The sequence below is a fragment of the Ovis canadensis genome, chromosome 2, assembly GCF_042477335.2.
Source record: "Ovis canadensis isolate MfBH-ARS-UI-01 breed Bighorn chromosome 2, ARS-UI_OviCan_v2, whole genome shotgun sequence".
In the NCBI taxonomy this organism is placed as follows: Eukaryota; Metazoa; Chordata; class Mammalia; order Artiodactyla; family Bovidae; genus Ovis; species Ovis canadensis.
In genome coordinates this window covers 74992611-75020130 of record NC_091246.1, presented here as the reverse complement: position 1 = coordinate 75020130, position 27520 = coordinate 74992611, and the positions used below count along the sequence as shown (strand labels likewise).

The following is a 27520-nucleotide window of genomic DNA, read 5'->3' as shown; positions in this document are numbered from 1 at the left end:
TATAAAAATGTTGGTTTCATTGGGTAATGATGCATATTTTAGCTTCCAAATGTTTCAGTTTTTGCAATGGGCTAGGTGTTAGATATTATAGATGGGAAGGAATTCACTTCATATTTAAATTTACAGTTTATCACTCAAAAAATCTTTTTCACAAAAATGTCTTTTTAAATGTAACATTTTTTAGGGACATTGTATAGAAAACTTAAGAATTTCAGATGTTGTTAATAAAATAAAATAAAATAGGCCCACTGACTAGTAGACAGCTTAAAAGAAAACTTCTCTGAAACTGCACGTTTAATGTGGCCATTGGTGTGTGAACTACAATGGTGTGTTAACCTATTTAATGATTTTCAGAAGAATAGAGAAAATTAAAACAAGAATAATTCAAAAAATGTATAAACCTGAAATTATAAGCACCTAAATTTTCAGTTATGATCCATACATAACATCATTTTCTCTAGAGCACATTTTTAATACCTTTTGACTTGTATCAATACAACATCCCACTTTGACTATTTTAAATAAAACATGCTACTGTTTTCTCAGTTCAATTATAGTATAATTCAGCATGAATTTTGGCGACTTCTAGGGCTTCCCTGGCTCAGAGGGTAAAGCGTCTGCCTGCAATGCAGGAAACCTGGGTTCGATTCCTGGGTCAGGAAGATCCCCTGGAGAAGGAAATAGCAACCTACTCCAGTATTCTTGCCTGGAAAATCCCATGGATGGAGAAGCCTGGTAGGCTACAGTCCATGGGGTCGCAAAGAGTCGGACACGATTGAGCGATTTCACTTCACTTCACTTCAGGATTCACCCTAAGTCATGAATTGTAGCATATTCTGCAGTCATGCAAAATGGGTTCTATGTTAACTTTTTCATAAATTTAAAAACCATGCAGAAATTTAATTTTTATTTTATAGTAGATTTACAATGTTGTGTTAGTTTCAGGTTTATAGCAAAGTGGGTCAGTTACACATATACATATATCTGCTCTTAAGATTCTTTTCTTATATAGGCCATTACAGAGTATTGAATCGAGTCCTCTGTGCCATGCAGTATAATCCCTTGGTTTTGAATAGATGTCAGAAAACCACTATCCTAGCTGCCCTTCCACATGTAGTACTTTCCTGATGAGTTCTCATCTGGGTTATGCAGATAAGCAGATACTATTCATAATGCTTTTTCACCAACAGGTGGCACTAATAATTCCCTTTATTTTCATAGTACCCCAGGAATAATCCTTATGGAGGATTTAGGATATATCTTTTGCGCTTTTTGGAACATGACTGATTTTAAGAACATCTAAGCAGGGAAACATCCAGCATTTCTGATCAAGTCTTTGGCATACTGCCTTTCTCTTAGATTGCTGGCTCCTAGCTCCAGTCTCTTCTTTCCTTCTTTGATTGATCTTCCAGCACAAGATGAGTAGAAGTCATGAGAAAAACACAGAAGGAAATACAAAATCCATTTTTAAATTCATTTTTCGGAGAAGGCAATGGCACCCCACTCCAGTACTCTTGCCTGGAAAATCCCATGGATAGAGGAGCCTGGTAGGCTGTAGTCCATGGGGTCGCTAATAGTTGGACACGACTGAGCGACTTCACTTTCACTTTTCACTTTCATCCATTGGAGAAGGAAATGGCAACCCACTCCAGTACTCTTGCCTGGAAAATCCCATGGACAGAGGAGCCTGGTAGGCTGTAGTCCATGGGGTCGCTAATAGTTGGACACGACTGAGCGACTTCACTTTCACTTTTCACTTTCATCCATTGGAGAAGGAAATGGCAACCCACTCTGGTGTTCTTGCCTGGAGAATCCCAGGGACAGGGGAGCCTGGTGGGCCACCGTCTATGGGATCGCACAGAGTCAGACATGACTGAAGCGACTTAGCAGCAGCAAATTCATTTTTATTGGAGTATAGTTCATTTACAATGTGTTAGTTTCCACTATACATCAAAGTGAATCAGTTATACATGTAAATATATCCACTTTTTTAAAAAAATTCTTTTTCCAAATAGATCATTACAGAGTATTGAGTAGAGACAAAGTCCATTTGTTGAAGTCCTTTTCCATGGGCGAAATGATGACATTAATGTTGTCTGGACTGAAGAAGAACTCAGTTTTGAACAAATTGACTAAACATTTATTGCAGAGCTGCTCCATGCCTAATACTAGTCTATACATTTCCTGAGGTCAAAAAAAAAAATTATAAAATGCTTGGTGGTGACAGCAGTAATGGTTCTCATTTACCTGTGGTTTGTCTATGCACCACAGTGCCTGGCAGATAGGAAGTGCTTAATTACTGGAGCAGCTTACACTTACCATTATTCCTTAGCTCATCTAGTCTCTTCTGTTGCTCTGTGGCACTCACGCTGTGGATTCACCGCTTCCCTTTATTCCTCCAGCCAGACTCCAAGCCTTGCACCCCCGATGTTTTCCTCTGCTCTGTCCTCTTCTCATGCTGAGCCCTAAATCGTCAATCCTGCCATCTCCTGACACCAAGCCATCAATGTCCCTATACTAGTTTGCAGATATGTCATATTCAACTGGTTCCATCCCACCATTTTCTCAAAAAAATGTTTTCTAGGGCTCAAGTTTAGCTTTTCATGTAGAAATAAAACAATTTATCTAGTTTATTCTTAAGCCTTGTTCTTTTTTAGAGTATGATCTCATTATTACGGGGTGACCAGGAGGGATGAATGCCAAAACCACTGGGCATTCCACAGAGTCAAAAGATGGTGTAATTTTGTGAAATGGAGGAAATATGCATTTTGAATGGGATTAAAAAACCTATTACTCACTTCCTTTCCTTCCTGCAGAGAGTACTGAGAACATTAAGTAACAGTTTATGATTGACTCAGCACTCCTCCCTGGAATGTTAGTCATTAAGTGTGCTCTAAAAGTGGTGCCTTCAAGGACTGCTGAGATGGGTATGGCCAGCCTCTAGCAGCCGTGACTATGTGGGGCCTAGGAAAGCTGACCCCGAGTCTGTCAGGAATGGTACCACACTCAATTACACTCAATTGTACTCAATGTACAATTCCTTTGCAGTATAATCGGATCATTGCCTAATATTTAGTGATATTAAGAAATTATTGTTCATCATTTTAAGTGTGATAATTGCAATTATATTTTAAAAAATAATTCTTATCTTTGAAAAATACATATTGAAGTTTGAATTGATGAAATGATATGATGCTTGAGTTTTGCTTCACAACAATCTAGTTCAGAGTGAGAGGGTTAGTGAGGGATATAGGTAGAAACAAGATTGACCATAATCTTTTAATTTTTAAAGCTGGGTAAGAGGCACAATGTGGTGGTCCCTTACATTCTTCTCTCTACTTTTGCACAGTTTTGGAACTTTCCATAATGAAAATGATTTTTTTTAGATGCATGGTCCTGAGCGAGGGTTGAAATCCCATCTCTGAGTAGGAATGGGTGAGCTATAGTGCACATACCAGGTGTTGTTCTGGTTGTTCGTGGAATTCGGCTCGTGCAGGGGTCCTAGGTGAGCTTACTGTTTTCTAGGAGGGACTTTGTGTCACATGTTGGTGAACCTACAGCCCATACCTGATGAATATTGAATGAGTACATGAAGGCAGAGAGGCATAAAGCACTGACCCTCTTCTTCCTGTCTTTGCAGCGGAGCCCAGGGGGAATACGCCGGGCTGGCCTCTATCCGAGCCTACTTAGATGCGAAAGGAGAGACACACAGAACTGTGAGTATGAACCATTTGCTTACCGCTGGAGTGGGGTGGGGGGAGGGCAGTGGGTTCAGTTTTAGGGTCCCTTTTGTTCTGTGGGATACTCCCTCCAAGTCTTCTTGGAAGAAGTTGGGGAAACATATAATCAAGAAACAAATGTCTATGAAGTGGCTATTATGATCCTTGCCTCTAAGACTTTTCACTGGACCATTTTGAGGGAAAACGTTTTGAGGTAAAAGGCTTCTTAGACCCAGTCTGTAAAAGTTAGCCAGTTGGCTGCAGAACTGCTGCCCCCAGGGAGCAAAGGGTGGAAGGGGAAGGAATGTTGCCATTCCACGTCTCCCTCCTTGGCTCAGCCCTGGCCCCAGGCCTGGACAGAGGGCAGAGACCGAGCTTTCATTCTTCTATAACTCCTACTGTGCCTGAGCCCAGTTCTTGCCCTATGTATGCTCAAAAAATATTTATTGAATAAATAAATTCCTTATTAGTGATTCTCAGCTCTCAACAACAAAAGAAGACATGGAGCAGAGTTCACGGTTCTGTTTCATCGTTTGCTTTGAGTTAGAGTCTAGTCTCCAGGGTCCAAACTGCTTTTGGAGGCCCTTGTGGGACCAGCAGGTGCTAATGGGCTCCACAGACCTCCACTAATCCTGAGGCAGTGCCCTTAGCAGATGACCTAAGAACACAGGCTTCAGATTGTGGCCTAAGGAGGCCTGTGTTCCTGGTGGTGGCCACGCTGACCTTGAACTTCATGAGCTGTGGAGATGGTATTAGTAGGTAAGAGTCAGGAGCAAGTCACAAGCGTCTGCCCAGCCCAGGAAGTTTAGGGAAAATGGGGCCGGAGTCCTTCTGGCTGCACACAGAAGTAGGGTGCAGTTGGTGGTAGCCCCGTCTTAGTCCATTCCTAGTTTTATTAAAGCTGGAAGATTATTTATGACTAGTTACCTGGATTTTGCAGGGAAGAATTTAAATACTAGTTTACTTTCCTTTCACAAAATGAGAGGAAACACTTTTTTCTCCCACCTTCTTGATATTGCAACTTTAAAATTTTTTTTCACTTGGGTTTGAATTCTTCGATTTTCTAAAGAAGGGTTAGTTTGAAATTAAAGTTGTTCTTTGGACCTCAAAATCTCAGTGCTTTCATAGAGTCAGAAAGGAGATGTTGGGATTCTGGTTGTCCAGTGAGAGGCTACCAGATGACTGACATTTAGAGTTGCCTTTTCTATTTTTCCTCTGTGGCATCCTTGTACTGAGTAGCCCCTGGTTCATGCTCTTTAACCATGAAGTTTCTGGGACTCCAGGAGAGGGAGCCATTCATTCTGTGTTACCATCTCCGTGTTGTTCCTGTTTTATGGGGAAGCCACTGGGATCCGCACTGTGGTGCTTGTGGTAGGCCTGTGACCAGCTAGCGAGAAAAGGCCAGCTAAAATCCAGGTTCTGTCTACTCTGTGACGCTTCTCATCCTGCACTGGTTCCTAGTTCTCCAGGCTGACCCCAGGAACTGTACGTTAATGTCGAGGAGTTGGGGGCCAAACCAGAAAGGTCACAAAATAAGGATGAGAGACTGGGCCTGGGCAGAGTTCTTCTAGGTTTCCCTGGTGACTCAGAGGTAAAGAATCCACCTGCCAGTGCAAGAGACCTAGGTTCGACCCCTGGGTCGGTTAGATCCCCTGGAGAAAGAAATGGCAACCCACTCCAGTGTTCTTGCTTGGGAAATCCCATGGACAGGGGAGCCTGGCGGTCTACAGTCCACGGATCGCAAAAGAGTTGGACACGACTGTGCGGCTAAACAACAGCTGCAACAGAGTTCTTCTACGACGCATGGATTCTTCTCAGCTCTTTTTCCTTCTTTGTTTTTTCCAGTCCTCCCTTCTATCTCAGTCCCCTTGTGTGTGATGCTTCTCCTGGCTCCCCTGTTCACATTGCTATCACTGAAGGACAGGGAGGAGTGGGATGCTGCATTTTGAGGGTGGGTGAGGGAGGCAGGGACGACGACCCAGTCATTGAGCTTGTAGAAACAGAACCCTCAAGTTTGGAAATGTTGGTATCCTAAAGATTTTAATTAAACCTGACTTTTTAGTTAGAGAAGAAGAAAATGATTTATTATTCAAATAATCATGGAGGATTTTTCTGTATCAGAGATGTCCAAGACAGCTGCTCCCATATAATAGACTATAACAGAAACTAGTAAAATATATCTCCTGTTTTGCCAAAAAAAAAAAAAAAAAATGTGTAGGGAAGTCATGCTATAGAACCTCCTGGATTCCTGATGATTTTCTTATTTCAAACTGTTTTGGAAGTTATTTTCACATTTGCTCTTAGGTTAAATTTCAGAGGTTCCTAAAATGCAATGGCCAAATTCTTGATTTACCAGTTTAATTTGGGAGACTACAAATTATTTAAAAAACACTTATGTAAAAATTGCATGTGCCAGGCACTATCCTAAGCACTTTATAATTATTACTCATTTGTTAGTCAAATACTAATTCAGGTTTGCTGATCAGTGATTGAATTTCCTATACAAAGGGGATACATTGACCCAAACAAACTAAAAAAGCACCACCAAAACCTGTATGTATTTTTCTTTTCTCAGTTGCCTGAGGCAAAGTAGTGGCCTTTGGATTTTGGATTTGACCAGTGGTAAGAAATTGATTTCCCTTGCAAAGGATTTCTTCTCCTTAATCCTTCACTCATTTGGCAAGTCTTTTGAAGATGAGCTATGTTGGGTCTATGCCAGGCACACTAGGGAGTTAGAAAAATATAGAATCCACCTAAATTGGCATAAATGAACCAAAGAGAGTTAGTGTTGGCTAAAGTATCAAATCTAGGTTCTGTCCTAGAACCTAGGACATGGTCCTAGAACTTAGGTATTGGGAGTCCCTAACAGTACTACACATTTTAAAGTGAGGATCCACATAGAAAATCAGAAATGTCTAACAGCAACAAATCATTGAAAAACTGACTGAGACATTTTCTTCCTGCTAATCCTTATATCCCTAGACAGTGTATTAAAAAGCAGAGACAACATTTTGCCAACAAAGGTCTGTATAGTCAAAGCTATGGTTTTTCCACTAGTCGTGTGCAGATGTGAGAATTGTACCATAAAGAAGACTAAGCGCTTTGATGCTTTCAAACTGTGGTGCTGGAGAAGACTCTTGAGAGTTCCCTGGACAGCAAGGAGGTCAAACCAGTTAATCCTAAAGGAAATCAACCCTGAATATTCATTGGAAGGAGTGATATTGAAGCTGAAACTCGAACACTTCGGCCACGTTATGCGAAGAAGCCGACTTATTGGAAAAGACCCTGATGCTGGGAAAGATTAAGGGCAGGAGGAGAAGGGGGCAAAAGAGGATGAGATGATTGGATGGCATCACTGACTCAATGGACTTAAGATTGAGCAAACTCTGGGAGATAGTGAAAGACAGGGAAGCCTGGTGTGCTGCAGTTCATGGGGTCACCATTCAAAGAGTGTTAACTGTCCACAGAAGAAGAACAAAGTAATTTCATCTTTGCCTCTGTTGATAGTTCTCTTTGGGTCACATGCATTTTGCTTAAATAGATGGCTTTGCTGTTTTTGAGGAAACAGCTGTAAAGTTAAATTTCCCCTTTATAAGCCCATTTTTATAATGCCCATCTGTTTTTCTTCACAGGGTGACAATATTGGTTCTGGAATTAAAAACAGAATTGTTTTCAGGGTCAACATTGCTTCTCCTACTGCTTTCTGTTGGAGGGAACTGCTGGGTGCCCTTTCCTATAGTGGGGCATCATCAGATCACACAGAGCATGTGTCTTCACCTCTGGTCACATGATTTGTGGGCAGGAAATGAGAATGATTTAAACCTGGGAATTTTAGTGCTATTCCCACCAACCATTTTCCATAAGAATTCAACACATCTTTAAGCTCTTGCAATACTCTTTCTTGATCTCTTCAACTTTTTTTTTTTTTGAGAATTTTCATTTCCCTAATTATACTGGCAACACCAAGATCACTTTAGAAAGAGAGGAGTAATCTCCTGACAAAGCAAGAAATGTTTCCTCCCTGCCAAGGAGTCTTGTTTGAGGCAATGTAGTCCCTGTCTAAAGGGTCCTTTTATTTATTTATTTAATTTTTTTGATCTGGTTGTGCTGCACAGCATGTGGGATCTTAGTTCCCCAACCAGGGATCCAACCCACATGCCCTGCATTGGAATTATGGAATCTTAACCGCTGGTCCACCAGAGAAGTCCCTCTAGACATTTATTTATACAGATGCCAACCTTCTCAGTGAGTGCCTTGTGTGAGCACAGGGCAGACACTGATGGGCATTTGTGCTTGGCCTTTCTCATGTAAGCAGAGAATCTATTGCACAGAGTAAGCATCCAGTAATGATGACATCACTGGTGTGTTGTCACTGGGAGGCCTTGGAATATGTCTACCATTATCTCTCCTGGGTCCCAGCAGAGCCAAGCAGAGCACTGATGTGTGCATCTGAGTCCTAGAGTTTAATTTCTAATCTTTGTTTTTGTAAGGTGCTTTCTACATATTATTGCTGAGGCAAGGTTAGAATAAGCCTAGGCTTGTTTTGGTGTTACTGGGATAAGGAAAGAGAGTATTAATATTCTGAAAGTCTTTAGGGAACAGTATTTGGGGATCCAGGTGTCAACTCCTCTGTTGGACACTGTTTTGCAATATAGTAATCATGACGTTGTAGCAGATATTAAGGCACCACCGGTCAGTTTAAATAGCATATATGGCACCTATTGTATTTATGCTCCAAGCATTTTGTAGGACTTTTCTGTCATTATGAACAGCCTGGTTATTTTTCTCTCTTTCCTTCCTTTCATTTCATTCGTAAGGTTTGCCTCATTCCAAAATCTGCACATGGGACCAATCCTGCAAGTGCCCACATGGCAGGCATGAAGATTCAGCCTGTGGAGGTGGATAAATATGGGAACATCGATGCAGCTCACCTCAAGGCTATGGTACGCACCTTCCACTCACCAGATGCGGGAGGTCTGGGTTGGAAAGAAGTGGCGGGGATCAGGGATGGTTTAGGCCAACGTTATCTTCTTTTGCATTCTCATTAAAAGACTGCAGTTCCTTCTCCGAATGGGTCTAGGGAAAATGGCATAAAATCAGAAAACCTAGCCATCTCTGTAAGAAAATAAAAGCAAGAGTCACATTTTTGGTCCAGAGTAAAAGTGACCACAGTTTCTTTCACCTCTTCCTTCTTTAACAAGGAGAAGGTCCTTTAAGCTGAAATTCCGTCCTCTAATATGTGCATGTGTAAGGAACTGGATGAATTATTCATGGTGGTAGTAAGACTAGTCCTGGCAGAATCTGCCTGCTTCCTCCTGCCCAATCTTCTTCTCCTTCCCCCATGAACAAACTGGAAGTCACAGGTATTCTCAATCTTTGTGTTGGGGATTAAAACAGAAATGTAGCTTTTGCAGATGTTTGTGATGGTCCCAGCCATTACTTGCTGAATTTCAGGCAACATTCCATCCTTCTTCCTGCAACACCAACCCCCACTCCCAAACTCCCAACCTCCCAACCTTCAGGAAGATGTTGCCTAGCAACCATATCTGCTTTCCACTGGTGGACTGGAGGCTGCATCTTAAGAGGGAAGGAAATCACTTGAATGGCAATGCGATTTTGTTGGGGTTATTAGGCATGGAGACTGAGAACTTCATGTAACTACCTTCAAAAGGAAGATAAAAACAAACAATACTACTTATCTCTCACATCCACCTCCCCACTTCCCATTGCCCCATAAAATTTTTACCAATAAATATTCTGTGTCAAAATGTGTAATTATTGTTTCTCCAATATAGGATATGATTTTAAATTTTTGTTTGTTTGTTTTGTTTTGACGTGAGCCTCTTCTCTGCCTGGCTGGTCAAAAAAACAGGAACATGTCTTTCATATATGCTTGCCTCCTGTCAAAAGGAAAAATGATGTTTGTTTGTTTGTTTGTTTTAAATCAGAGAAGAACATTCCTAGTGGGAATTCTAATTTCAATAGAATGGGAGGGAAAGTGGATAGGATGGATTTGGCAAGATGAGCATAGCAAGATGAACTATGAGAATTGACTTGTCTGGAACCAGAAAAAAATCTGAAATAATTATTGAGATGATTTGAACCAAAGAAAAACCACTTTAGAAAATTCAGCCCAAAATATCCAGAAATCTTCTGAACAGTTTTTGGTCTTGACCATGGAGACCTAGTCTAAAGGAGTCTTGTTATTTCTTTAGAATGATTTATGAAGGCAGAAATGGCTATGGACCTTCTATTAGTGGCATCCTACATAGAGACAGTTTGAGAAATGAAAAGACCAAGACTTCATCTTTCTTAATCCTTTGAAAAGTGAGCAGTTGGTTAAGAAAGAAACATTTCCTCTCGTTACCTCCCTCTGCACCTTTTCTGTCTCACAGGTGGATAAACACAAGGAGAACTTAGCAGCAATCATGATTACATACCCATCCACCAATGGAGTGTTTGAAGAAAACATTGGAGATGTGTGTGACCTGATTCACCAACACGGAGGCCAGGTCTACCTGGATGGGGCCAACATGAACGCTCAGGTGGGCAACGCGAGAAAACGGTTATGAAAAGAAAATTGCCTTGTCTTCTTGACAGTTGTCTTAAAACATGACACTGAATTCAGAACAGAGACTGACTTTCTCTATTGCCAAATCAAAGTATGTACTACAGTTTCACTGAGATTGCAGATCCTGGTGCGGTGGTAAAGAATATCTACCTGCCACTGCAGGAGACACAAGAGACATGGGTTCAATCCCTGGGTTGGGAAGATCCCTTGGAGTAGGAAATGGCAACCCACTCTAGTATTCTTGCCTGGAAAATTTCATGGACAGGGGGGCCTGGCAGACTACAGTCCATGGGGTCGCAAAGAGTCGGACACGACTGAGTGACCGTGCTCATGCATGGGCACGGGCACACGGGCACTCGCGCGCGCGCGCGCACACACACACACACACACACACACACACACCTCCCAAGGAGGTCATGAAGTCACAGGGGATGCTGAGGAGGAAGTAAAAAGGTTGAAGGGAAGCAGGGAGTGAGCTGAATTTTCTAAGCTTGTGGCAGGGAGGGGCAGGGGGTGACCCCTAAAGGCGAGAAGGTCACCTGACTCCCTTCCTGAGGGAATTAACACCCAATGTTTGGCCCCTGGCAGATGCTGAGCTCCCATGACCTTGGACTAGCTTCAGTTTCATCAGCGTAAAACAGCTGCACATCTCTGGCTCTGAAGGGCTGATCCTGACTACTTGCTGGGCTGTGTGTGTGTCTGTGTGTGTGTGGGTGGTCTGTGTGATGTTTTGCTGCCGTTGTTCAGTCGAGCAGTTGTTTCTGACTCTGCTACCCCATGGATGGCAGCATGCCAGGCCTCTCTGTCACTCAGTATCTCCTGAAGTTTTCTCAAGTTCGTGTCCATTGCATTGGTGATACCATCCAGCCATCTCATCCCCTGATGCCCTCTCTCCTTCTGCCCTCAATCTTTCCCAGCATCAGTGGCTTTTCCAATGAGTCGGCTGTTAGCGTGACCAAAATACTGGAGTTTCAGCTTCAGCATCAGTCCTTCCAACAAGCATTCAGTGTTGATTTCCCCTAAGATTGATTGGTTTGATCTCGTTGCTGTCTGAGGGACTCTCAGGAGTCTTTTCCAGCACCACAGTTCGAAGGCATCAGTTCTTCAACACTTCGCCTTCTTTATAGTCTGTGTGACACGTGCCTTTGAGGAAATGCTTTAGGGAGACTTTGGAGGGCAGGGACTCATCATCTTTTAAAGGGTCTTCTCAGCTCCCTCTCCTTTTTTTTTTTTTTTTAACCATTTCAGACTCTTTCATTAAATTTTTTTTTAATTTGTTTTTTTTTGCCCCAGTGAGTGGCATGTGTGGTCTAACCCCAGCCAGGTATTGAACTAGTGCCCCTTGCATTGGAATTATGGAGTCTTAACCACTGGAGTGCTAGGGAAGTCCCAATTTCAGACTCTTTCTGTTTTTCTTTGCTTCTATCTGATCTCTTTTGAGCAGTCCAGGGATTGTCTGTTGATTCAATAGCATAAATGAGTCTTGTAGTTTTTATCACATCCACAATTGCCAAAGTGGCAGGAACACCTGTGGAATGTTGTGGCTGGTACTAGGATGGTCTCAGGAAAACTGTCAGGCTCCCATCCTCTCTCTCAGCTCAGTATTCTCTCAGATAGCCTTCCAGCCTTCTATATCGACGTGTCCTAAGGGGCCATTCAGTAACGTGCATGATACCCAAAGCCGGGGTGTTATACATGCTGGGGTGAAATTGCCTGTTTCAATAGCCAGGAAAGCCTATACTTCCCCTGCCCTTTCTTGGGGGTGGATAATTAGGAGTTGATGGTATATTCAGATCATACTTTAAAATCTAAATGGTCAACTGCTGTTTCCATAGAAACTGCAGGGCATGCTGCCTGTGGGATATTGGGTTGAGCTGCTTCTAAGGACATTTCTGTGCACATCTCCAGCCTCTCCTCTCAGGGGAGCGGGATGGCTGTCTCTCCAGAGCACCCTTTTGAGCTCTTGACTTTTGTTTTTCGGTCTTTCCCTTTGTGACAGGTGGGAATATGTCGTCCCGGAGACTTTGGGTCTGATGTCTCACACCTTAATCTTCACAAGACCTTCTGCATTCCGCATGGAGGTGGCGGCCCTGGCATGGGGCCCATCGGAGTGTGAGTTCTGGGCCCTGGTTTTGGGATGGCTTTGAAGACTGAGAATCAGAGACTGGCCCCACACTCTGTTCTTCTCATCCAGGACTTCAGGTGTCAGGATACCTTCACATGTAGTGTGCCTTTAGGGGCTGGCTGATGAGCAGTGAATGTGGTGCTTTCAAGGAGCTTTCAAGGGGAAGCAAACATAGATTTTATTAATCACAGTATGTATGGCCACACTCAGCTCCCAGTCATGTATAAACAGAGCAGGTTTATTAACAGAGAGATGAATAGTAAGCTTTACTGGAGCATTATGGGTAAGAACTGGTATATTAGCACCTAGAATGGTCTCTTGCACTTTTTTTTTTCACTTTACAATATTGTATTGGTTTTGCCATACATCAACATGAACCTGCCACAAATACACACGTGTTCCCCATCCTGAACCCCCCTCCCTCCTCCCTCCCTGTACTATTCTTCTGGGGACTGATGCACTGGGATGACTCTCTTGGACTTTAATTTAGACTTCCAAGCAGCTTTATTTTTAAAGTCAGCTTATGGTTACATCTGAGGCTCTATAACATGGTGGCTAAAATTGATAACACTATTGTATAATTAAAATTTGCTAAAGGAGTAGAACTCAAATGTCCCCCTGCCAGAAAAGGAAATTGGGTGTAATATTTTGGACACTTTACAGCCTGAATTCTTATTACATCTGGGATAAGTAGGAAGGAAACAAACCTTATTACTAGAAATAATTGGATGAAGTCAGAATAAGACTAAAGCAATATCTCGGAGCAGTTGGTAACTTTTTAAACTGAAATCAAATCATCTCATGGAAATGATGCTGAGTAACCATTTCCTGAGCGTCTTCCTTTTTCCCAAAATGTGCAGAAGGGGCCAGTCTTCAGGGATATGGGGAGCCCGGCCCCCTTGGGTTTTTCTTCTTTCCTTTTTGATTCCTGTTTTCTGTAGTAAGCAGCAGGGTCGCAGTGGTTCAGCTGTGGGGGAAGTGGGGCGACCAATGTTCACAGGCTGGCCTGTGATTGTCACCCTATGGGACATCTCAGCAGCATCCTTCTATATCCTTTAGATGCCTTGGGAAAGAGTGTGGGGCCAGGGCAGGGAGGGAGAGGGTGTGAGGGGCTGGGATGTCCCCACGTCCTCATGAGCCCATAGCTCTGCATGGTGTTCCAGGCTGCCTGCCTCTCCCCAGCTCTCCACCATGGTACTTGTTTGCGCTGCTAGGATACTGATGGCTGGTGAGCCATGCCTCCAGCAGAGGAGGAAGGAAGGGAGACTTCCTGAACATCTGCCCCTTAGCAGGTACCGGGTCCCTTCCATGTCAGAGTTCCTTTGCTAGGAACAGAGCTTCCTGAGAGGGCCCAGGACCTGCCTGTTTGATTAGACCAGATCTTTTTAACATTTTCTAAATTTGTATTAAAATATATATATATATATATATATATATATATATACAGGAAGAAGCATCTTGTTCCTTTTCTGCCTAATCATCCCATCATTTCGGTAAAACCAAGTGAAGATGCCCAGGCTTTGGGCACTGTCAGCGCAGCCCCGTGGGGCTCCAGTTGCATCTTGCCCATCTCATGGGCTTATATTAAGGTGAGGCCTGCTAATGTGTGTTAGATGGTTTGGGGGGAGTGATGTGTGGAGGGGGACCTGAGACTGCAGATTCCTTCTTGACTTAAAAATGAAGAAATCCATGTTTGAGATGCGGTTCAGTGAAAATTGCTGACAACTTGAGTGGAAGAAACCGTCCTAAAGAGATCAGCTAAAATTCATTTTATCTTTTCTTCATCAGGCTGTTTTCCTTTGGGTTCTCACAGTGGGTTTAACACCAGAGAAACTGACATGCCAGATATATTTTTCCAGACAGAGCTAAGTACCATGAGTCATATGGATGTTCTGACCACGTCATTTGGTTTCCTGTAGGATTTGTACAGCCCCTCACAAGCGAAAAACAGTGCATATACTAATTATTACACTTGGTTGAGATCCTGGGATAAATGTTAGGAATACATCTCAGTTTGCTTTGTATTTCTTGGGAGCCTGGAGGATAAGATGAAAATAGCAGAAATTCATTTATGTAAAGATTTTCCCGAATCTCTTTGCCCTTTAGGGCCTGTGGAAGTATATTCTCGAAGGTAATTAGACTTTGTCATAGAATGGGCTTCCTTCTTTTGTGTTTTTCAAAAAAACAACAACAAAAACAAAAAAAAAACCCAAAACACATTAGGGTCAGAGTTTATTTTATACAGTTCTTATTCGAACTAGCCTGCCCACCTCCTGAGCTGACAAGACCGCACACTGGATAGGAGCACTTCTTCAGCCAGTAATTAGAGCAGTCTTCCCCAACTGGTTCCCCTCCTGAGAGAAAGCGAGGATCTGGTGACATAAACCCCAAACTCAGCTATGCACATCTTGCCGGATGACTCTCTGGGCTGGTTGTTATTCTTGAACAGTGTGGCATTTATGATTCTTAATGAAAACTTTCTGGGAAGCTGGGACAACAATTCTGTACCCCAGAGACTAAAACCTGCGTCTTCAAATCATGCTCGAGTTGTTTTGCAAATAGCAACAAGAACAGTCATCATAAAGGTCTGCTTCTTTGCAAACAGAATCTTAATTCCCATCCTCCTTTTGGTCTCTGTGAACCTGAGTCATTTGTTATGGAATGTTATTTGGGTTAGAGATGATTTTCCACATATAGAAAATAAATGCCCTAGGGCTGGTTTGGCTGTGTGCCAGATACACCAGACAGACTCAGTTTAAGAATGAAATAAATATGGTAGGGTTTCAGCCACCCCTCCTACCTTGGGCCCTTTCTTTATTTTAGGCTGTTGTTACTTATTACCAGGACTCTAGAATTATCGTCTTCTCTCCTTTATACAGCTCTTCTCATATACTCCCTACAGAACTGCTAGATTTCTGCTAAGACTCTCCATCCTCTCCTGGCTTCCCTTGGCCTCTACCACTAGATGTCCCAGCCCACACAAAATCTTTAGGAGATTCTCCCCAAAATGCACTTTCCCAGGCCCCATTCCAGAGAGAATCAGTTCAGTATAGGCAGGGTAGAACTGGGGCCATAAAGTTGCTCAGACTCTGATGCACAGGTCCAGAGGCAGAGGACAAGTCCAGGTCTTTCCCACCAAGGATTTGGGCCTTGTGAGAGGTGGTCACAGCCCACCTGCTCTACAGCAATGCCCAGGCTGCAGCCACGGGCCTTCCTTCCGTACCTTTGTTTCTGCTATTATTCTCACCTAGAGTCTCTTCCCCTTTCTCTTTGTCTGTCCAAATTCTACCCATTTTCAAGTTTCTACTCAAGTTCTAACTCTCACTCTGGAAACCCTTCTTTGGCCAACCTGGCCCAGCGTGTCCTCTCCTTATTTTGGACTTTGGTATCCCTGCTCTGTTATTTCATTTGTTTTACATCATTTTTGTGTTAACATATATCAAGCCTCTATCATCTGAGGTGTTCTGGGAAGAAAGGAGGCAGGACAAATTGATACAGTCTTGGTTTTAAACTCTTTGCTGGTGATGCTATCCCTATAAAATCATAGGGACTTATGAACCACCAGAAAAGGATAAGATTGAGAACCTTTCAGTTGTTAAACATAAAAACCTGAACTATGGACAATTGAAAGACAAACCATATAAAATGGATTCAGAGGGGATTTTGGCCAAGATCCCTCAAGATTCCTGGCAATTATCAAGGCATCTCAAATTCACAATGAACAGCCAAACAGAAACTCCTCAAAAACAGTTCTTTCCCTTGGGTAAATAAAGCGATAGTCAGCAGTCAGTTTTTCCCTGTTCTAAGCTTTCTAACTACAATAAAAAACATAAAATTACTGTTCAAAGAGGGAAACCAAAAGTTATTTTAGGCTTAGAGAAGACTGAGAGACATCTTAGTTAGGATATTTCACTCCCTTGCAATCCAGAGAGCGCTGGGGAGCTGACTTCCTTTCATCTGGGGATGTCTTTGGTTAGTGTCCACTGGGTCTCCATGTTCCATGGTTGATGACTATTTTTTCCTCTATTGCAGATGATGGGAGGCAAAGGCCTTAAACAGGCCACAGAGATTGCTATTTTGAATGCAAACTATATGGCCAAGCGATTAGAAAAGCACTACAGAGTCCTTTTCCGGGGTGCGAGAGGCAAGTATCAACTTCAGCCTATATTCACTTTGGCTTTTTTTCTTGGCCACACCAACTTTGACCTAGTGGATGTGACTTGCAGAAGTGGGTGGGAAACTGGAAGTAAAGCCTTGAGGTACTGGAAATAACTTCCATTTAGTAAACAACTTAGGGGTATTGGTGGGGCTCTGCCATGCACTTAGTCTCAGGACAATTCACAACAAGGACCACACCATAGAGAGACATATACATAAATCCCATGAGCTTCTTACCTCCTCCACAGCCATGAGGATGAGTGGAATAATTCTAGTTGGGAGAGGCTCCTGGGAGGAGCCTTTTGAGATAAGCCTTGAAAGGAAGCACAGCAGAACCCCAGTAAACAGAGATAAGGAGCAAGCTGGAGAGAAAGGAGTTGTCTGAGTCTTGGGTGGGTTGAAGGATGGGATAGGAGGAGAGGGAGCAGACTATAATGCTGGAGAGGTAGCATGGGCCTTGAGGGTCTTGGAAGGCTCTGGAATCCACCCTTGGGCCAGAAAGGTTTCTGAGCAGGGGAATGACAGGATTAAGAGAATGTTAATATCCTCAAGATGGTGGCAGAGGATGAACATGCTGTTAGAAGTAGAATCAGAGGACTCATGTACTAATTAGCTGAGAGTGAAAACCTTTTAGGGAAGCCTCTATCGCTTATCATAGGGCTTCCCTGGTGGCTCAGAGGTTTAAGTGTCTGCCTGCAATGCTGGAGACCTGGGTTCAATCCCTGGGTCGGGAAGATCCCCTGGAGAAGGAAATGGCACCCCATTCCAGTATTCTTGCCTGGAGAATCCCATGGACGGAGGAGCCTGGTGGGCTATAGTCCAGGGGGTCACAAAGAGTCAGACATGACTGAGCGACTTCACTTTCACTTCCTTTAGCTTATCATGGAGGGAGGGAGACAGAGATGGAGGGACTAGGTCTCCCTGGAACGGGAGGGGCTGGCGCGGGTGGACTTGCAGAGGTGTGGCCCTGGGCACAGAGTCTGAGAGCAGACTTTTCCTTGGTGAGACCCAAGGAAACCATATTGAGAAACCAGAGCGAAACCTCTCAAGCAGATGGCTGCATGGAACGGATGAGGCAGTGTCAGGCTCCCCACGTCCCACCCGCTGCCGTTGCCCTGGCACCCATCCTTCCTGCCTCTGCTCTGGCCACACCTCCTCCCTGAGGCTGCCCTTTCCTTTCCTGGTGGCGAGAACTACTCCTCTCGGCTCCTTCCACCACAAAGGAGTCTCCCACTGACTCATCATCGGCTCGCTTCTGCAGACCTGGAGCTCCTGCAGCGGGGAGGCTGTGGCTGCCTCAGTCCTTGGCGTCGTGTCAGCACAACACACACAGTCGGCACACGTGGGTGGTCCTGCGTGACATGGAGGCACAGCTGAAGAGCAGGTGGCTGGCCTCTCAAGTCTTTAAAAGAACCCATGCCTTTCACAGTTAGGAAGCCTTCTGTCACCTTTGAAAGCAGTTAGGGCCAACAGCAAGGCAAGGGCCAGGTGGAAAGGGGCTGAGACATGGACTGAGGTCAGGAGAAGGCAGACACTTTCATGGTTTGGGGGCTTTACCGTGAAGGGGGCAGGAGCTGCTGCAATAGGATGCAGCTTCATTTCTTTTTAAATAAGAAAATAAGGTGATTTTAAGCTGCCAGGGCAAAGGCTGTGAAGAGGTGAGAGTGAAGCTACTGAAGAGGGAATAATAGGAGAGGCATCAAGTCACCCTGGAGGTGGTGGGAGGGGTTGCCCTGAGAGTCGGGCGGGCAGGACCTGACTGTGGGTGCGCATCGGAGAGCAGGGACCGCTGGGTGTTGAGCCTGGGGCAGAGAGAGCAGCAAGCAGTCCGTAACCAGTGTTCAGTCCCAGGGCCACAGCAGCAAGGCCCTGCTTCGTCTCTTGGCCTGTGTGCATCTCCATCTGTGATCTTTAATTTAAAGACTGATCTTGCTTTGTGAATATGTATCCACAAGGGTGGTTCCAGAGTTTGAAAATAGAAAAGAACTAAATAATCAGGAGCTCTGGTTAGCAGTGCTCCCCAGAGAGGAGAAAAGAACGTTGTGGGCAATATGTCTCTAAGCAACACAATGAAATGCTTCTGAAGTGGGTATTAAAGAAGCTACAAGAGCTACTAATTAATTCAGATATAGCTCCTGTGCTGTGAGATGCATCGTGCTTCTGTATTGGCCTTCAGGATCGCATTGGTCTTGGTCTGGCTATAACTCATGTGCATGTGCTCAATGTGGAAAATCTGGACAAAGAAGTTTGAGGAAGAAAGTGGAAATGACCCATGGTTTCATCGAGCAGACATAACGGCTTAATATTTTGTTGTATTTCTTCCCACCATACTTTCAGACAATTGAGATCATATTACAAACAGCTTGTACCTTGTTTTTTAAACTTTATTTTATATCATGATCATTTCCCTCGTCACTAAATGTCCTTTGAAAGTGGCTATATCCATTCTATGGTATGTATCATGTGTCAAATTCTATGGGGTTGCCTCACCACCGCCACATTATTTGTAACAACGCTGCAATGAATATCTTTTACTTAGTTTTTTTTTTAACATCCCTGATTATCTACATAAGTTAGAGTTGTAGAAGATAAGTTATCTCAGGATATGAATGCGTTTATGCACTTGAAATGTTTGACCTTGTCTCCCCCGAGATCCTTAATTCAGACTTACATCACACTAACAGCCTGTGAGTGACCATCGCCCCAGGGCCCAGTGAACACCAAGTGCCAGGCTGGGAACACAAACCAAACCCAAAATGTTTTTGCCAATGTGATGCATGGAAATAGTCTTTTTGCTTTAATTTACAAGGTATAGGGTACTTTTTCCCTAATTGTTAAATCATTTTTTACACGTCCTTAGGATTAAGTTTGACAACTTCATTGAGATAGGATTCACGTACCATGCAGATCACCCACTGCATTTCAGTGGTTTTAGTGTGTTCACAGAGTTGTGAGATGCAAACCTGAGTTCCTTAGAGCGAGAATGAATGTGGTATGGACTGCACGGCGGGGAGATGGTACTCGAGGAGGGGAAAGTGAGCAAGCTAGTACTGATCAGGCACCTGCCGTGTGCTTGGCAGTGAGCGGCCGCTTTAGGCAGAGGCTGTCCCAGGAGGCTTGTAGCACAAAAAGATGGATGAAATTTCCATTTGTTTTGACATTTTATCCCAGAATGAAATAATGAATTGTATTTCTCATCCCAAGCAGAAATAGATTGGTGATTACAGACTTTATTACCCAATCCCAAAGTTCATGAAACAAAACTTGTCTCGTGTTTGGTCTGGTAAACACATTCATTACACAATCAGAGGTTTGGTATTTTAGGGCCTAAAAAAGAATGATCACTGTACCTCCTGATGGCCCAAAATAGAAATGTTCTTAATAAACACTTTGTATTCCAGAATGTCTAATGGCGATATTAGAAGACTGTTACTCTTCTTAATCATATTTACCAGCTTTAAATAAGACTGAAATTATGGACAACTGTAAGGCAATAATTTTATTGAACTAGAGGCATTCCTCCCCCCCACCCCTTATTTTTTTATTTTTTGCAGAGCGGTAAGACTTGGGGAATCTTAGCTCTCCAACCAGGGATAGAATCCATGCCCCCTGCAGTGGCAGCATGGAGTCTTAACCATGGGGCCACCAGGGAAGTCCTCAGGCTTCCCTTTATGAGCCATTTCTTTGAGAGATTTGAAAATACCAGCTAAACTTGTTGAGGCTTAGGGTTTTGTGAAGCAAGGAATTAATACACAAGAATTGGGATGAGGAGCAGCAGTAGTATTTATTCTGCAAGGATGAGGAAAGGAATTGCCTCAGGTAAACAGAGGCATTTTGAAAGGAGGAATTGAAAATGTTCACAAGTGTCTGCTTTTGTGGGAGGCTAGGCTCACTGTCTGATCTAAACGGAGTTCTTGTCAGTGGAACAGACCATTTTGTTAGTGTCCCAGTGTTTTTTTTATGTTTCAACTTAAAATGCTTATCCCTTTCTGACCTTAGACAAATCTTAACTCTCCCTGGAAATTCTTGTCCTTGAGGAGTTTTCCTGGTGGCCTTTATAGGCTGGTGGACATGGGCTTCAGAGGCTGCACCCTTGCAACCCTGGCTGGGAAGTGACCTCCTGAGGCTAGGGCCCCCACCCCGCTGACCTCATTCCCAGGAAGGCTGGCCTCTTGATGCTGTTTGTTGTGGTCCCTGGATTGCAACTGAAAAGCATGCCTGAGTGTCAATTGCTAGTGAGTTCCATTTATTTCTAGGCGCTCACTCTGAGGATGCAGGAAAAGTAAGTTCCAGTTTTGGTGCTTAGAAGTTATCTTTCTATAGCACTGTCCCAGGTCATCCTCAGCCTTGTAAGATAATTCATGAGCGGTTGGGAGAGGGATGGTCCAAGTGTAGAGCCAAGCCACTTCTATTTTGCTTTTCTATCACCTCCTACTCCCACCCCTGGCTTCTTTCCTTGCTCCTTTGACTTGTTATCTTTTCAGACTCTTAGTTATAGTCATGATTAGGCCCCGAGGAAACACCTACTCACTGAAAATTAAAAGTTGCACTAATCAGTTTATACAATTTCTACTTCAGATTCCTCTGACTCACCATATGCCATAGAAGATTTGTGTATTTCTCCCTAAAAGAAGGCGTCCCTGGTGGCTCAGAGGGTAAAGCGTCTGCCTGACCTAAAAACTGCAAACAAAGATGATCATCTAGGGGTCTGGCCCCCAACAACCATGAAGTTTAAATGTCACCCCTTTTCAGGCTCAAGTAGAGAGAGACAGAAGAGAGACGCTGAAATCCCACTAACAGTTTCCATTTGAACATATTAGAATATGGATTTAGAAAATAACATCTGAACCTCATTTTGTAAGTGGAACTCTTCCCAAACCACTTGGCCGTGGCAGGGGCCTCTGCAGATGAAGTCTTGCTTTAGCAGTGCTGGGCTGGGCTGGGCTGGGCTGGGCTGGGCTTGATGGGGCCTTTCAGTAACTGAACCTTTGCTTGAAAGACTGTGCTGTCTGCCGGCCAGCAAGGGAGACTCCTCCCCATCATGAGCCTGTCTCCTCCTCCCCTCCTGCCAGCTGAGTGTTCCACAGAGCTCCATTAGCCTTTTTCTTTGAGTTGTTGTTACAATGCCAGGGTGGTTGCCAGAACCTCAGAAAAGAGGGGTTGAAGCTCAAGGCTTGGCTCCCCAATTGCAGTAGCATAGTGGGGCATTTAGGATTCCTGAAATTAATAGTTGATGAGGAGTTAAATAATTTCACAGTTTTCCCCCTGAATATTCCAGCTGGTCATTTCTTTAAGGCACTTTTTTTTTTCCTCTAAATTTATCTACCTCTGAATACATTTTTCTCCTTTTGAACCATACTCCTTACTAGTGAATCCTCATCATTGTTAGAAATCTTGTTTTAAAGATACGTGGTGACAGTATATTCAAAGTCTTAGGTTCTCATACTTTTATTTACAAACAAAGCCAACCCCGTCATATGTATTCATCACATGAGAAGCAGAGCAGTTCACAGATTTTGTCTTCAGGGGCTGTTAATGACCAGAGCTATTCTCCTCAGGATAGAAGTTATGACTGCTCCAAGTATCTTTAAGTAGATTCATTGTTTGCTGAGAATCAGGATAGCGGATTAAGAAGGAGTACATTATTTTTTACTGAGTAGATACTTTCCTTGAAGATAATTCATCAGTTATGTAGGCCATGGCATTTGGGAAACTCCCAGGAATGTTGTTCTATTTAAGAATGCTGACTTGGTGGTTTATTCTTGATGTAGGATGGGTGGTCAACAGCTTATACTGGGGAGATAGTGGCCTGAGCCTAGAGAAGCAAAGTGAACTGACCGCCACAAGACTTCAGCCTCTTCAGTTCCTTGCCACTTGTGGTGTGCTGTTCAACAGCCTTATTTCTAATCTCAGTCTGAAGCGTGAAACTGAAACCTCATAAGCCCCTTTGAAGAATCATATCAAATTCAATGTCTTATACGTTTAGTATATATTTACCTGCCCACAGAAGAAACCATTAATTGGATATTGGGAGCAAACTTGTTGAAAAATGTATCAATGGAGTTTTAACACTAGAAATATTTTATATAAAAGGACCAGGCATGATGACATGTTAAACTGTTGCAAGTAGATTTTTGATCTTTTGAGTAAAAATGGTCTCATCCCCAGGGATGTTAGTAAGCCTTCCAGCACCTGTCCTGGCTGCCACCCGCTTCCTGGTTCATGGGTGTGTAGAACACCGAGGATGGAGCAAATTGGCATGACATGTTAACAGTGTTTATATGTAATAAGAGCAGATGGAGGCTTTATTGTCAACTATAACTTACCAAGTACCCACTGTTCCTTGGTCCTCAATGATATGCATCAAAAAGCTGATTTGTTCATTTTCTTGGGTAAAATAACAAGCTGTTAATTGTGAACAGAAATAATTTTTCTCAACAGGATATGTGGCTCATGAATTTATTTTGGATACAAGACCCTTCAAAAAGTCTGCAAATATTGAGGCTGTGGATGTGGCCAAGAGGCTTCAAGATTATGGTGAGTGGTCTCACAGGAGAGACCCCCTTAAGGAGAACTTGGGTTTCTGACATTTATGCAGCTGCCTATCCTGGTTATGGACCACAGACTGAATGTGTTTGCACCACAGTAAACTCATCCATAGGCTAAATGGCAAGCTGTGGACTGTGGGTGGAAAAAAAAAACAACAACAACTATGGCCCCACAGATTCTGTTCTTTGAAAGATATTAAATCACATATCTTGAATCCATCAACAGCTAGGAAGGAGTCTTTATTGTTAACAAAATTTAAAATCCCAAAGAAAATGATTGCCGTCATCTGCCCATGTTTCCGGTCAATTATTTGCCCTATCACACTCCTAGTGGACAGAGAGGGCCGTGAAGAGGTGAGTTGGTGAGAAGGTGGAGGGAGTGGCGAGCCTACGACGTGTAGGAGTACTGGATGGACGGCGTTTGAGGTTTATGGCCTGTGAGCCCCTCAGCCGTGGCGTACCTGTTTCAGCTGCTGCTAGAGATGAAGGAATAGGTGCACCTTGTTTTCACAGAGACGATGCAGTTTTCTTTGAAGCTTTTTTTTTTCTTTAAATCTGTGTATTGTTAGTGGATGTTCACTCAGCACAAGGTTTATTAAAATACATTTTCTTAGTGACATTAATAACATCAAAGACTCTTCAATTCTCAGGAAGGCTAAGTTGGGGAGAACTTTGCCTTTTGATGAATGTGGAGTCTTATCTGAATTTTAAGATGATTTGAATGACTTCTTTTAATAAGGAATGTGAAAACTTTAATAATTTTACAGTTTTACTACCATAACAGGAGTCCCACATAGTCACATGGTGACTCATTTCCTCCCATGAATGAATGATCTTATTATGCAGAGTTACCCTGATAATAAATGGGAAAACCAGAGATGGTTTTCATTAATGAAATTAGCAGTTGCTTCAGAATCTCCTCTTGACCACTCCTGTGACCTGACTTAACCTCCTGGCCAGTGACTGATTCAGGATGAGGCTTCCTTTCTGGGGTGTGTGGTCTGTTTCCCACATCTGACTGCAGCAGCATTTGCAGGGAGGGAGGCGGGGGATGGGGGGTAGAAGAGAAGTGGTATTTGGAGTTACTGCCCAGTATCCCAAATTCGGTTCTATCTACAACCTTGATATTTTGATGTTTAATAGACTGATGGCTACACTTGCCGTAGGCTCAGAATGGTCTAGGCGTCTGGCACATAGGAAGCACTCAACAATTGTTTTTAACAAGTGACAGAATAAGTGAATGGCTCTAAAAACAAACAAACAATGAAGATGACAACACAGATTCTGGGTCTTAATCACACCTACTGAATCAGAATTCCAGGGATGAGGCACAGTGATCTGTATTTACAAGTACTTCATGGATGAATCTTATCAGGTGTGTGAGGGGCACCCTGCCAGAGGGCAGAGATTTCCAAACTTAACTTTGTTTTTTTAACGTTTTAAAAATTTTATATTGGAGTATAGTTGATTAACAGTGTTATGATTAACCTGAGTTTTTAAAGGCTCATACCTTGGATTTCCTGAATCAGAGTCAAAATCCAGGAATCTGTGTTTCCATGATAACTCAGATGGTTCCAGATATGGGAACCACTATTGCAGAAAATATTGGGCTGAATTTGCTCACTCATGGAATTGAGGTTGGACTTAATGGGTAATGAGATCAGCTTGTTGTTTAAAAAGAAAACTCTTTCTGATTTGGGTGACACAGTTGTATGCATTTGTCAAAATTAATTAAATGGTACTTAAAATTTGTGCAAAGTATCATAAAAATATGGAAACATATTGAATTCAGATATGGAACTCTAGTTAATAATATGCATGCTGAAATGTTTAAGGGGGAAGTGCATAAATGACTGTAACATGCTTGAAAATGCATCAGAACTAAGGCAAATTCTTTAGATGTGTGAGAGGAGTAGATGACCGTGCTTAGCCACTCAGTCATGTCTGACACTTTGTGACCCCATGGACTGTAGCCCATCAGGTGACTCTGTCCAGGGGGGTTCTCCAGGCAAGAATACTGGAGTGGGTTGGCATGCCCTCCTCCAGGGGATCTTCCCACCCAAGGCATTGAACCCGTCTCCCACAATGCAGGTGGATTCTTTGCCAGCTGCTATGTGATAGGAATAGATAACTAGATACATGATAAAGCAGAGCATCATTGTAGAAGCCATGTAGGTGTATGGGTGTTCACTCTATAGTCCTTTCAACTTACCAGTATATTTGAAAAATTGTATAAAAAAATGTTAAGACAATCCTTTAAACAATGCAGGCATGACTCTAAAGCACCCCATGTAATGATGCATGCCAGAATTTGGGAACCATTGACCTCCAGGGCAAACTTAATTGACAGGAGTACCAACCTAGGAGCTGTTCTTCATCTTTTAAAGTTTCACAGGAAAAATTGTAAGAATTGGGAAAAAGTTCTTTTTGGCTTTCGTCCAGGAAATCTCTCTCTCAATCATATTTTATAAATTCATCTTCATATGTGAAAACTTTTGGAAACATAGAAATACCTTCAGCCTGTATTCAGTGTAAAGACAAAGACTCCTGGCCAAGACTGTTTCCTTATCTGTAAAATAAGGACAGTAACACTCACATCAGGGTCCTTAATGCTTGTTACCTCATTATTTAGCTTTTGGTGGGCTGTAATATTTTAATTTCTCTTAATTGCAAGTAATACATGAACATTATAAAAAGATTCTAAAACACAAGGTAAAATAAAAACCCTAGTCTCATTTTATGCCAATAATCCTGTTAAAATTTTAGTATTTATTCTTCTTTGAAACAGCTTCCCTCATAAAATATACACATAAAGTATGTGTATATACACACACATATAAATGTGTGTGTATATATATGCATATATAATATACTGTCATTTTAAAAACAAGACAATATCATTATGTAGTGTGCCCTTTTCACTTAAATTGGGTAAATGTTCAGAGCTATTAACAAATAGAAATTTAAATACATGGAATGGTTGCATATTTATTGTATGGATACCCAGGAAGATTTGCCTACCCGATCCTGTACTGTTGGATGTCACGTTATTTCCTAAGCTTTTCTTCCATAAACAGTGCTGAAGTGAATCCTTAGACATATACAATAGCAAACTCTTCCAAACTGGGGAGGTCAAAGTTAGTGACACAAATCCCCCCATCTCCTTGGCAGGATTTCATGCCCCCACCATGTCCTGGCCGGTGGCAGGCACTCTCATGATTGAGCCCACTGAGTCGGAAGACAAGGCGGAGCTGGACAGATTCTGCGATGCCATGATCAGCATCCGACAGGAAATTGCCGACATTGAGGAGGGCCGCATCGACCCCAGGGTCAACCCACTGAAGGTACAAAGGCACCGGTACTTTATCTAAAATATCCCAGAGGGCAGAAAGCAGTGTCTGGCTGGGGTGCTGGCAACCTCTGAACTCTACTGGAAGATGATATCCTTGCCTAGAATAAGACCGTTCTTCTGAGAGGATAAATTCATTACCTGAAAGTTTAAATCTTGAATCAACACAGCAGTGGTTATTCAAGTATAATGTGGTTATTTCTGATATGTTCTAATTTTAAATATCTATTTAGTGGCCACTAGTTGGTTTTATATATGTTTGGTGCTGTTCACCCCACAAGGACCCAGTTGGCTGTCAAAGGAGGGAGCAGAGACTGATGGGCTTTATAGTTGGAGAAGTCTTACCATTCCGTACCTGTGTTTGATGTTCTCTACTGAGATTATTTACCTTTTATACTCTGGATAAAGATATTCTCATATTGGAATAGTTACCTCTTAGAACAACCAGACTGGTACTTGGCCTGAATGTTTTACCATGTTTATGGCCTACACTGGAGAAAAAGTAGTTAAACATTGCTTCCTCTCTTCAAAACTATGTTCCTTTTATATCTGTCAGAGCCCTAAGAGTTCTGTATTAGGTCCAGCCACTGTTAAGCTGAGGGATGGTGAACTGAAAACACTGCAAAGGCTGTGGTTGTGTCTTTATGGCTCCAAGCCAGAAAAGCAGTCTGAGATGTACAGAGGAGCTCAGACACACTCCAGAGCTGCCCCGCTGAAGGTGGCGCACTGGGGCCGATGACTGGCAGGGAAAGGCTGGTCCCGGTGAGTCTCAGAGGATAGCAGAGGAACAGAATATGATTTGCTCTCATCATTTTTTCTCTGGATACTGATGATTCTTTCAGGATTTAGACAATTTTTTTTTTAAAAACGGCAATAGATGTCTAAAAAATACTGAGATACAAAAGCAAGTGGAGGATAAAACACACACAGGATACTATAAGATTTAAAAGTGTACCAAACTAAGCTCTATGCAGTTTATTAACATATACAGTAATAGTATAAAAATATGAGAATCATGACAACCAAATTCAAGATAGTGGCTGGCACTGG

The 27520-nt window shown here is 42.8% G+C and overlaps 1 protein-coding gene across 1 annotated transcript in view; it reads left to right on the top strand.

Moving 5' to 3' along the window:
• GLDC (glycine decarboxylase) overlaps window positions 1–27520 on the top strand; it is an 84166-nt gene that overhangs the window by 55063 nt on the left and 1583 nt on the right. The window contains exons 16-23 of the mRNA XM_069576544.1: window positions 3641–3716; window positions 8537–8662; window positions 10115–10264; window positions 12290–12402; window positions 13863–14004; window positions 16448–16559; window positions 23015–23110; window positions 26293–26465. Coding sequence (XP_069432645.1) covers window positions 3641–3716; window positions 8537–8662; window positions 10115–10264; window positions 12290–12402; window positions 13863–14004; window positions 16448–16559; window positions 23015–23110; window positions 26293–26465 — 988 coding nt within the window. The remainder of the gene's footprint in view (window positions 1–3640; window positions 3717–8536; window positions 8663–10114; window positions 10265–12289; window positions 12403–13862; window positions 14005–16447; window positions 16560–23014; window positions 23111–26292; window positions 26466–27520) is intronic.